At 38.1% G+C, this 12,500-nt stretch overlaps 1 protein-coding gene across 1 annotated transcript in view; it reads left to right on the top strand.

The window, feature by feature from the left end:
• The first annotated feature begins 8,796 nt into the window (after positions 1 to 8,796).
• LOC137992308 (actin-binding protein IPP-like) overlaps positions 8,797 to 12,500 on the top strand; it is a 3,857-nt gene continuing 153 nt past the window's right edge. Inside the window, exons 1-2 of the mRNA XM_068837575.1 lie at positions 8,797 to 9,696; positions 11,365 to 12,500. The exon at positions 11,365 to 12,500 is cut by the window's right edge and continues 153 nt beyond it. Of these exons, the coding sequence (XP_068693676.1) occupies positions 8,866 to 9,696; positions 11,365 to 12,291 (1,758 nt within the window). The 5' untranslated portion in view covers positions 8,797 to 8,865 and the 3' untranslated portion in view covers positions 12,292 to 12,500. The remainder of the gene's footprint in view (positions 9,697 to 11,364) is intronic.

Raw genomic sequence — 12,500 nt, 5'->3', positions numbered from 1 at the left:
AAAGATTTAATTGCAATATATTTGGGTTTACAGACACTGGCCTTATTCGATAACGAAGCCCGATTTTGTCACATTTTGGGTGTTTTCCCGGACATGTTCTCTCCAAAACGAAGCCGGTGACCCCCCATTTTTTTTACATATCTGACATAAATAACTCATCATCTTACAGTGGTAAAAGTTTCAGAAGAAAATCAATGTTGAAAAAATTTCGCGCGAACGTCCTTAAGTGGCAGAAAAGGCAAATTTGGAGATTTTCTGGCGTTCTGGGTATTGTGTGTCTGCCAGTTTCGATTAGAAAAGTCACGATATTGACTTTCCGAGATCATCGCCCACAAAAATTTGCATTGTTGAGGTGGGTGTCTAGAAGCGAGGACCGAAGACCAAAGACCCCCTGGAAAACGAAGACCCCTGGAAATTCTATCCGTGAGGCGAGAGATCGATAGCACAGCGCTTCGTTTGATCTTGAATGATAATGTTAAATAAGCCATTTTCGAAATATCAAATATTCAGCTTGATAGCGAGGCAGTGAGGACAAAAACAATAGAAACACGTTGGAATTAATTTGAAGAATATTTACACATCATCCACTTTCTATTGTCTTTGTCCTCACTACCTCGCCATCAAGCTGAATTTTAATCTATCGAAAAAGGCCTATTAACTTAGCAGAAATCAAGATGAAATATAATTGATCTGTGCCCTGTCTGGCTTGCGTTTCACGAACTTCCCGTCACTTTGCGCATGCTTATAGTCAAGTCTGACAAATCTGATTGGCTGAGTACAAAACGAATTCTCTGCGCATGTTCAGAAATTCGGACAACAAAGCCAACTTCACTGGCGAAAAATGTCTGCGCATGAGTCGCGAGATATGTCACGTGACGCGTTTCCGGGACGATCATTGGCTCTCGTGAAAAAAACACTCCCGAGGAGAACTTAAAAATGGCTGCCTTTTGAGAATCGGTAGCTTGTTGGTTTCCGTTCATTTTAGAGCGATCAAGGCTAGTTTTAACGCCAGTTTCAAGTGGAATGAATTCTTAGAGAACGTCTATGTTGTGTAAATCGTTTAAAAGTCCAATCCAACGAGCATCCTCGGAAAATTTGCTCCTGGAAAATTTTATTTCGTGGGAAAAGAGCTGCGAAACAGGTGAGTTTTTTACGCAATTTTTGATGTGGAAAGTTTGTTGCCACCGGGTACAAAAAGTTACTGTAATGTACAGAAAGGAGGATTCCTAAGGTTTCCGTTCATGTGTGAATTGGCTTGTACCAGGTGGCAGGGAAATGGTAATATTGTTCAACGTGAAGGTTATTTTTTTCTGCGTTACACCTTACGATCGGCACCTCTACATGAATGATCAATGATTCGATCAGATATGAATTTGATTTTGACTGTGATTGTCTCATTGGGAACGTAACCCTAGTATCAAATAGTTTAAATAGCTGCTTTTAAGGTCATTTATATTCCCTTTTCTGGTGAATGTCTAAGTTATTATACTTTTTAGCAGTCACAACTCAACGATCCTTGCGTTCAAGTACATGTAGTTACCAAGTTATGGATTTGCAATTAATTTGAGTTTAAAATCAAAATCAAAATCCATGTTAGTTAAAATAATTTTTGGAAGAACAGACGTGTAGGTACAGATGTATATAGGTATCTATAGATTCAGGTTTTTTTAGACTATTGTTTTCTGGAAGCATTAATGATGTAATTTTGGTTTTAGGGGACTGTCATGTGTTGTTGGATCAAGGAAATTCTGTTTTGAGTCAAGCATGGTTGACAGTGGATAGTTGTTCCTGAAAAGGCTGAAAGGAAGCTTTATTGCCTTGGACTTTTTTTGCTTACACCCCACATGTTTGTGCTTTTCTTACATGGCAAAATTTATTAATATATTATGTGATTTGGAGCCGCAGCTAGAAACAGTGTCCCATGCATAAGGTCTCATTGGGGTTGATGGCAGTAAAATAATTTTGGTAAAAAGTATGTTTAGAGTTTTTATCATAACTTCTCATCTTGGTCCTGCTGGACTTTAAACATGCTCTACCATTTTGCACAAGGAACTTGTCAATCAACCGTTACCTTTTGGTGTATTTGCAATATGATATTTTGGATGGCAATTGATTTATTTTTCTTATCCCTTATGTGTAGATATCCTATGTCTGTCACATAGTTGGTTTTAAGCTTTTGTTTACTGTAGTGTATTTTATTATAGTTAGCACATGACCCCACAAGCATGTGTTATTGCTTTAATATTGATTGTGTTTGAATAAAGGATATTGTTGTCTTGTCTTGTAGATAATGCAAAACAGCCTCAGTTGTATTTGCATTATTTCTGAATGTTACTTTTAAAGGGCAAACCATTAAAAAGTGTACAAAGTTTGCAGGAGTTCAGGAAAAATATTCAAAATATTCATTGATTTGAAGTTCCTGAAGCAGGTAAATCTTGAAGAGTTTACGCAACCATATTTGGAATATACGGCATTTCTTTTTGGGAATGTTCAAGTCCACAGAATTCATTTTCTTTATGTTGAGAAGTACTGTAAGACCGTTGACTCCATGGGGTTCCCCATTGACGGGTAAAATTGTCTGGTGTTAGACAGAGCAAAATACTCTGGCTTTAGACAGAGTAAAATACCACGTATGGCCGGTTTAGGGGTGAAAGGGTTAAAGTGCAATCATTACTTTGACTTTCTTTCTTCAATTGAACCAATACAAAGTGACTAATCATCACCTCCACCATTGCTAATAATACAATGGCTTTGGCTTTTAGAACAAAGTATCAAAGTTGAAGCTGGTGGCTCAAGGAGTAAACTTTGCAAAAAAGTTAGGTTAAAAATACCTTTATGGTATTTGAGTATTTTTGTAGAACAAATTTGCATAACATCGTTAAAGTCATTAAATCAATGAGAATCCAAACATGAGGATGCAGTTTGCTCAGGAGGGGTTTTTTTTTTTTTTTAAACAACCCTTAAAGGTAACAGAATCTTGTTTCCTGGATGTAGGCTAAAGAAATCTGACCCCTTAGGGGAACCAGTTCTAAATTGACAAATGACTGGCATTTTATAATTCATAAGTAAAAGCTACTTGCTCGCTTACCAAATTTTTCTACAGTTCCATTCATTTTTCAGATTGATAGCCTTAAATGTACTGCGGCAACTCTGCCAGCTGTTTGGTCTCAGTATCATGAGCAATCCCCCCTTGGGGTAGTTTGTACACTTCACCACCATTGTTTACCCTATCCAGGGACTAAAGCAAGGATGGAAATTGATTACAGCTTCAATAAATTGGACCACTTTTTTTTACTTCTTACCCTTACTGCATTAAACTTTAATTTATTCATCCTTTGAAATGGTAGGAATGCTTACTATTATTTACAGCAATTGCTAAAAATTCATTGCATCTAATGTTGAAATATTTTTTACATATGAGTTTTAAGTATTTATGAGTCATGAGTCAATGAGTTAGTGCAGTTACCCTAACCCATAAAATGAAAGCTAAAATTTCAGAGAGTGCTTAGGCCTAATCACTGAAAGGAGGGCTTAGGCTTGATCAATAAGTTATTGCTATATTGACTGAGAGTCTCATTGACTCAAGACTCATTGACTCAATGACTCATAAATCATGGGACCTCTTTACATATGGAAAGGTAACAGGAGTTATTTCTGTGAAGTCTTATCCAGAAAACTGCAACATGGGATTATGTCCCTTTCAAATGTAGCTTTGTATGCTTTTGCTCAATTTCTTTGAACAATTATTACGGAAATATGAAGTTATGGTTTTTCTAAAAGTTAAATCTAATGCAAGGGGATTAAAAGTCCACAAAGAGAGGTTAGATAATTTGTTGTACTGGAAGTACTTAGTAGGCCAGCGTGAAATTTGTGAAAAGTTTTGGAGGGTGGCACTGAATCACCTTCAACAACTTTTCTAAAGTTTGAAAATACCTAATTTTATATCCTCTTGCTGTTTTATTGCTGGAAGATAAAATCAATTCCTGATTAAGTATTTTTGTTGTCACAATTGGCATTTTGCTTGGAACAACTATAACAAAATATAATTGCAACTGATAGGTTTCCATCTAGTGTACCCAGTATGAGGTGCTATGACATGGTTATTATTACTGCTAAATTCACTTTAAAATTTATTTTTGAACGACTGAAATACATTTCTTAATTTTCCCCTCGGTCTTAATAAATTTTCCGCTATGGACCACTTGAATGGCAATTTTAACAACCTAATTTTGAAAAAAAAAGCGAAAATCTTAACATTTTCTGTTAGATGCGGGACCCCGCGGAAACAGTGTGTAACTATTTAGTTGGAAGAGAAACCATTTGGAAATTTAGTGGTATATTTTTTGTTCCACTTTTAAAAGATAAACGCATGAATTGAAATCAAGATGGTAATCCATTAGCTGGTAAGCTCCACAAACGAATTTCCACTCGAACACTAGCAACGGAGACTCGCGTTGACCTTGAAATTTTTAAAGAAATTTCCCTCGTAGCCCTGTTGTCTTAAAAGAGAATCTCGCTGGCATAGAAACGCACTATGCAGTCAACATTCGTCCGTTTTACTGGCCTGAAAAAGGGTCTTTTTTTGTCGACGGAGATCAAATAAAATTGATCTAACAAACATCGAATGGCAGCCATGTTTGATTTGAGGTACTGAAGTCACATGACAAGGCCTCGACCAATCAGACATTTTTCGCCAGTGAAAAAGCCAACACAGCGGTCAAACGTCGGGCATGCGCAAATGGGTACATTTTTTGGCAGCCGCGCCAATTTCCCGCGTAAAAATTTAAAGGAAAACATGGGAAACAACCGGTGTCATGCAAAATTCCGGAAAAAAAAAAATCGAAACGTTCATAGAAATCTTGGCCGACAGGTTTTAAGTCTGCACTGCCCACAGCAGCCCCTAAAATGTCACTTGGTGACTGTCCACTGACCAAGGAATACGTGTCTTCCAAATTCAACATGTTTGAAACATGTTGTGAGGTTAACTGAGTGCTCCTTTATGTTGGTTTTCACCCAATACTATGCAATTATGTACAATACAATTCAATGCAATGTGATACGAAAGTATATGATACGATACGATTCGATACAACAAACGTGACTTGAATTACATAGTAAATTTTATTTACTTTATTGCACAGGCTTTAGAGATTGATTGTCACTTCTGTTATCCTGGTGGCTCACAAGCACTACTTCATGATGCTATTAATGAGATTGCCGAACATCAGGAGTTTTATGGTCCCTTTCTTTCTCCCGGTTGGAGAAAGGAATAAGAAGAATATGTGGAGAAGAAAGAGTATGACAAGGATGTAGTCGATTTGTTGATCCATGCTCTTTGCAATGTGACGCAGACATCATGCCAAATCATTACCCACCAAGCAAACGACATCCATGTAGAAGAAACTTTACTTCCTTCTCGTTCAAGGAGACTCCCTTCCAGGGATATAGTGCTCTGTCGGGTTGGGTCCCATTACCCCAAAGGTTGTATTCATATAGCTCAAAATATCACACAGCTGATGGAAAGATTTATTCCTAGTCATTTCCAGAAAATATGCTTCAGATGTTGGCAAATCAAGTAATTTGGAGTGTTTTTTTTTTTTTAAGTAAGTGCAGTTGCTTCTAGACAGTTCTTGTGTCAATCTCCTTGAAGAAAACAACTTTTGCAAGCAATACTATAACCTCCAGGCTTGTTACCAAAAAATTCTAGTGTCCAATGCCCTGTCAAATCTATTTCATCACAAAGGAAATTTATAGCCATGGTTTAATTTACTGCATTATGGCAGATTAACTTTAACTTGGCTTTGGACAAACAATTTTAACCTATTGCTTTCATTATCTCAAAAACTGGATGATGTTTTCACCCTCAACTTCACTTAAGGTGCCAGTTGTTGTTCCAAAAAGTAGTTCACTTAAGTAAGTTGAAGGGACGATTTCAATAAGTTGCACCATGACCATTTACATGCAATGACTGCAGAAATGCTCTAATAATACATACATGTAGAATGCCACTTTACATAATAAACAGGAGTGTATGCCCCTGAACTTCTACAGGAGGTCACATGTTTGGCTTTCTGGGAGTTTCACATTTTTGCATCTTCATATAGGACATCTGTAGGAGAAAACCTCTGGGAATGACGCTTTGATCACCTCGATTAACTGTTCCAACTTAGGATCTCCTTGATCTTCTGGTCCTAAGGAACAAGATAGATGAAGCGCAAGCAAACAAGTAAAACTACATGGATCTTATAGCCCGATGTAAATTTTAACTCATAACATGTTTGTCCTTTATCATTCCCCCACCTTTTTTATCAATAAAAAGAACATTAATTATTGCATTTACACTCTGCAAGGTTATTGAATTAACCTTTAATGGAATATGTCAAAGCCTCAAATGTGAATAAAGTTAAAATGAGTTTGATTACCAAAACCCTTTGTGCGTTAGCCTTGGCTGAGCTTATGCTGAGCTGACTCCTTAGGTGTATGATTCACTAAAAAGGTAAATTCTCTTAAAAATTGAGATTGATCTATTTATCTACAACTTATCCGTGACTGATTCACTTTTTTAAACCTTATTATTATATGGCTAGCTCCATGGGTGGGCAAGATGAATCAAATCGTGCACTGTGATTGGCTACCTGAGTGGGCAAGGCAAGATGAAGCTATCTAGCCCGCTCGGGACTACCCACCATGTCCCTCAAGAAAAATTTCCCCGAAAGCCATATGATAAATCCTTTATTGCTGGTTCTTTTTTCGCGAGTTTGTAGACCTGATCGACTCCATCTCTGTCCATAAACGGAGAAAAGAACTTAGCCGTTATACAGCCATCTTGACCTCACACTTGGTCAATAACTCATACATCTAGAAAGCTTGAGACTTTGGATGAATACAGGTAACAATGTATTTGAAAGTTTTGCTGGGTCTCTTGAATATTGTATGGGGTATTTCAATTCTTTATTAGGAGAAATGGTACATCTTGACAAGTTCCAATGGTTTCTTGAGGTTGCTTGAAACTCACCTTTACAGTACCAATTGTCTATATTGGACTACAAATGCTTGGCTCATCCTCGGTGTAAAAACCTGCGAAACTCACGGATGACGTAACACAATGGAAACAATAGAGAAAAAACTGAAACAATAACCCAACCCTAACACATGCTAACGAAACAAAAGAAAAGTTTCACAGGTTTTTACACCGAGGTAAACCCAAATGCTTGGTATCCTCCTAAAAACTAGCTGAAGTCACAAAAATACTCGGATAATACTCATAACAAATAGGCTTTCACTAATTTTTTACAAAGTTTTAACAAGAAGTTTTACCACAAACAAAACGTAAAAGTGTTATAACAACAATGTATTCAAGCTCATCGTCTTAATACGGAAAAACTCTAAAAAACAATCCTCTAAATCATCTCGTAGTCTTTTCATCCTTAGATATCTCTGAGTGATCGATTCTTTCAAAATTCTTGAAACCTACCACTGACTTCGGCTGAGTCTACACTAATTTGTGTGGATTTCGAATTGCGAGGTTCTATCTTAAAAATATTTTAATTTTTTCAGAGATAAATAGTCGGTAAAATGCCACTAATAGGCTAAAAAAAAAATGCATTTACATGTAAAAGCTTCAATGCTATCCCGATTGCTTCCCCTCACTAAAGTGCTAGAACCAATGCTAGCAATATGAACAAACCTAGGACGTGAAATTTCTCATTGTCTCGTTTTGAGGAGGACGTGCACACACGACAAGGCATGTTTTTCCTCTTTCTTAAGTTAACTTTCTTAATTCGCCCACAATTGACAAAATTAGCGCCGTGCGTGAATGGGTAAAGTGCTCGTTGCGTAATAAGATGTGTTGGATGGGCGTTAATGCCGTAGAGAAAACGAATATTAGCTCTTAACACTGATAATGACATTATAAAACCTACTTTTTATCTGTACAAAAATAACCCATTGTTTATCAAGGGCTGCATTAACATATATACATACGCTAAACCTTCGCCATCCGCTATCTCCGCCATCTTGAGTTTCGGCTGCCCAAGTCCCTCTCTTTGCCTTATATTTGGTAATTCAGGATTTTGGCAGTCCAAAATCTTGAATTCAGGATTTTGACAGTCCAAAATCTTGAATTCAGGATTTTGGCAGTCCAAAATCTCGAATTCAGGATTTTGGCAGTCTAAAATCTTGAATTCAGGATTTTGGCAGTCCAAAATCTTGAATTCAGGATTTTGGCAGTCCAAAATCTCGAATTCAAGATTTTGGCAGTCCAAAATCTTGAATTCAGGATTTTGGCAGTCCAAAATCGTGAATTCAGGATTTTGGAAACTTAACTCTAACTCTACGACATAACTCTATAAAATTAACTCTGAGAATAGCTGTCCCCGTTAGTCTGTTTATTAAATTTACAAAGGTTGAGAGAGTAAGTGAGTGACAGGCCTGCACGGACTCCTCGTGTGGTTTTGGCGGTCGCCTCGCATGATAGCCTTACAGTTAGATTTTTGATCTAACAAGCGTATCCTTTAGAGATTTACCTCTTTTGTATGATATTATCGGAGGTTTCAAATAAATAGTTTTCAGCAAAGACTGATTTTGTATTAGACTCCACGATTTTGGATTTTTTTTGCTATCAGGTTTCTTAAGTCAGCCTAAGTCATGTTTGAAAGAGACTTAAGAACTGCTTAGGTCGTTTGAGTTTGCCGACACTAAGACAGAAATCACGCTTCTGGAACTTTGCGGTTCACACCTGTCATTTTCACTAAGTCGACTTAAGAGATTACTAAGTCGGACTTAGTGGTCTAATGTGAACCGAACAATTCAACTTTTTCTCGTTTATTCTTTCGGTGCGTTTGTGTCTCCTGCTGTACTTCAGATATGGTCGTCACTCATTCTGAAATTCTACTGTCCAAGTGTGCTCTGTTTCGTGAGCAGGGTGAATTCATCGATGTCCGTTTAAAAGTTGGCGACGACGAGTTTCCGGTCCATCGGATTGTACTCGCTGCAAATAGTGATTATTTCCACGCCATGTTTGCACGCGGAATGAAGGAATCCAACCAGGAAGTGATTGAGCTGAAAGATGAGAACATTTCTGCAGATGCTACGAAGATTGTGATGGATGCCATCTACGGTGGAGAGATCAATATTAGTGATGAAAACGTGTTTGAAGTTTTACTTGCTGCTGATCATCTACAAGTTACAAGTGTTATCAAACAGTGCTGTGATTTCCTCCAAACAGAATTTGTTCATAAGAAGTTTGATTTGCAAACTTACTGCCGCATCTGCAGCATAGCTGATCGGCACGGTCTGAACGACTTGAAAGAGGCTACGCAACGTGAAATGGCCTTGATCTACAAGGAAATTTGTGAAAATGAAGAATTCTTGTCCCATTTTGACGCAGATCAATTGTCAAGTCTTCTCAGTCGAGACGACCTCAACGCTCCTTCAGAAAACTTCGTTTTCAAATCGGTGATGCAGTGGATCAAGTACAACAAGGAAGAAAGAATGCCTGTAGCGGCTAGGGTTATCGGAGCTGTTCGTTTGGGACTGGTGGACATCAAAGACGTAATCGAAGAACTGGATACCGACGAAATGCAGGTTATCCCAGAAATACACACGCTTGTGTACAGAACATTAATACACAACTACAGGCCTTCAAGCAGATCCACGTTTGCTTTAGAAAAAGCAAAACCAAGGTCAATGAGCCCGGTAAGATTTCACGACGCATTGAATTTGTTTGTCGAAAATATGTTGAGGTACGCAAGTTTGTGATATTTGTTAGCTTCTCCCCGGTGTTGCATTGGATGTGTTGCGAATCCCTCACTCACTGCTCGAGAGAAGAGCGGCAGAGGTACAGTACGTATGGTGTCCGTGGTCAAACTTTATTTCTACATTTATAGCTTATTTTAGCATTTATAAGCTCAAAGTTAATTTTCCCATACAAAGTCTATAAATCTTATTCCGAGCTTCGGCTGCTCAAGTATGCACCACTTAGTCTGAATTACGTAGTTCCCAGTCCTTGTGAGGCAGAGCCATATAAAAATTGACGGTAAATAACTGTACATATATACCCAACATTAACTAAGAGCTAACCATTAGAAATCAATGCTTAGACCTAATTGCTAAAGCGCAGGCTAAAGACATGCATCCTTTTCGAACATGGTTTCTGAAGCCATATTGGTTGGGGCAGGGGTATGGTTAGCAGTTAAATTACAGAATGCAGGGCCACTTATTTCCATATCATTGAATAACAAAAGTGCTTATTGTTATGTGTTTCGTTCTTCAAAACCTTCGGACAATTTGCATATGGATTGCCCTGTGATGGGCCTGAATTCTATAATCGCTCCTGGTTAGCTTTCAATTTAATATGGTAGAACATATCTGCAGTAATGAGGTCCAAGCGCCTTACAAGCGGAATAAGAAAAACGTTCCAGAATGAGCCACAGCAAGGTTGATGGAATGACGTTTCTAATTTACTAATTTTTAATTAAACTTTCAAGCCTAAAACGATATTTAATCTCAAATCCCGCCTTTGTCGGTTAGCATTGTACGGTGGGGTCATACATGGTGTTTTGGTGCTTCGTTTCGTTGTCTAGTTTTGTCGGTTATTTTGTACCGAAACTGGCGTGACACGTTGGTGTGCTCAGCTGACCCTAGCTGACTTTCTCAGGATCCTATGCCTAGGGGAATTTGACTGGCATGAGGAAACCACCGGAATACATCTAAGGTCAAAGATCATCATGTATAAAGATTAGAATCTTGAAAATGATGGCAACCAAAATGATGAATTAAAATGTTGTGCCAAGTGGTAGATTCTGTGACTTTTTGTATGACTTTTATTATTGGCTAGCATGAAAATGTAATTTTTGTTATGTGAACCATGAAATGCCAAATCGTGACCTGCTGATGATAGAACCCCTTACCCCCTCCCCCCTCCCAAGGGGGAAAAATGTCTGGAGCTTTAACCATGTGAAAATAGTGAATAAGTTTGATATTTTCCACATGACTTTGTGAAGAAAAAATCTCATGAGAATCTCCCTGCACATGAAAGAAAAAACAACCGGCAAAGTCCACTGCCTTCTCCTCAAGTGTGTACTATAGCTATAGGAGATGTGATGTGCATCTGAATTTGTCTATTACTCTTCATGATCTTATGACACAGGGTTTGCTGGGGTTTATTTTCCAACAGACAGAGGGATCGAATATTTGTTGAAACTGTGGCAACAAAATTTTAAAAAAAGAAAAGGGAATGTTGGATTTGAATGGTTGGGAAACCCAATGGGAACAAACTATTGGGGTCATGACAATTAGTACTTGTTCACATGAAGTGCAATGGGCAATCTTGATTCTAATTTTGTTGACTGTCTTCTTTTTCAGGTACTTGTTGCCATTCTTCCCAAAAGTGACATACGGTATTTTGATATCTTGTCTAAAACGTGGAAACAGTTGCCGTCAATCCCACAACTAACTGAGGCCACAGAATGCTGTTGCGCTCAACATGTTGGTAATTATTTGTACGTTGCAGCAAAAGCCAACAAAGACTTTGTAATTTATTGTTATGACATAGTTCGTAACACTTGGGGCACACTCCCAACTTTGCCAAGCTCAGCCAATCAAATTGGCTGTTTATGCTATTTTGAAGACCACATTTATGTCGTTTATCAGTGTTCTGCACCATTCAGATATAATGTAGCTACAAATCACTGGCAATCAATTGCTAGCTCAAGTGCTGTGTGCAACTTGAGTCCAAAAACATTTTGTAACAAAGCAGCTGCTGTGTACAAATCTTGCTTGTATGTGTTATATGGTCAAGGAGTATGCAGTTATTCAGACATATATGGTTACAGCATTGATGTATTTGTGTCTGTACTGTTTTGCTTTGATCCAAGGAGAAATGTGTGGGAACAGAAAGCATCAACAAAAACACCACACTTTGGATCCAGTCTTGTAGTAGTAAACAACAAACTTTATGTTGCTGGGGGGACTTGCTCACTTTCAAAGCAAAACCCTCCCAAACCTGCTGGTAGTGCAGCTGCAATTGAAGTTTACAATGAGCAAGCAAACACATGGTCTGTAGTAAAACAAACACACATTCCCCCAAACAATCTCAGAGCTGTAGAAGTTGGTGGGAAGGTATTTTTCATCATCAATTGTTTCCCAGTTGACAGTGGTATTACCGTCTCACCAGGAGAGGTCTATCCAGCTGTTTTGGATGGGTGGGAAAATTTAGGAAAAGTTGACGGAAGGGCAGTTTTGTGTTATGCTCCCATAAAAATGGAGAATCTCACAGCAGAAACTACATGAGATAAGCTTTGACATCCACAGGCAAGTCATTGACAGCAAAAACAAGCACTGTTTTGTGTCATTTACAAGCTGGATAAAGCAAAACAAAGATCATTTTTAAAATAATCAGTGTGCAATCTAGGCAAGTTCTCGTCTTAAAGTATCCCAGCATTAAGAGATGTTTTGTTTCCAAAAATTTCTCACCTCACACCTGAATCTGCATGACACCA

The sequence above is a fragment of the Montipora foliosa genome, chromosome 2, assembly GCF_036669935.1.
Source record: "Montipora foliosa isolate CH-2021 chromosome 2, ASM3666993v2, whole genome shotgun sequence".
NCBI classification, from domain to species: Eukaryota; Metazoa; Cnidaria; class Anthozoa; order Scleractinia; family Acroporidae; genus Montipora; species Montipora foliosa.
The sequence above is the reverse complement of the archived record's forward strand: the minus strand, read 5'-3'. Positions and strand labels throughout refer to the sequence as shown.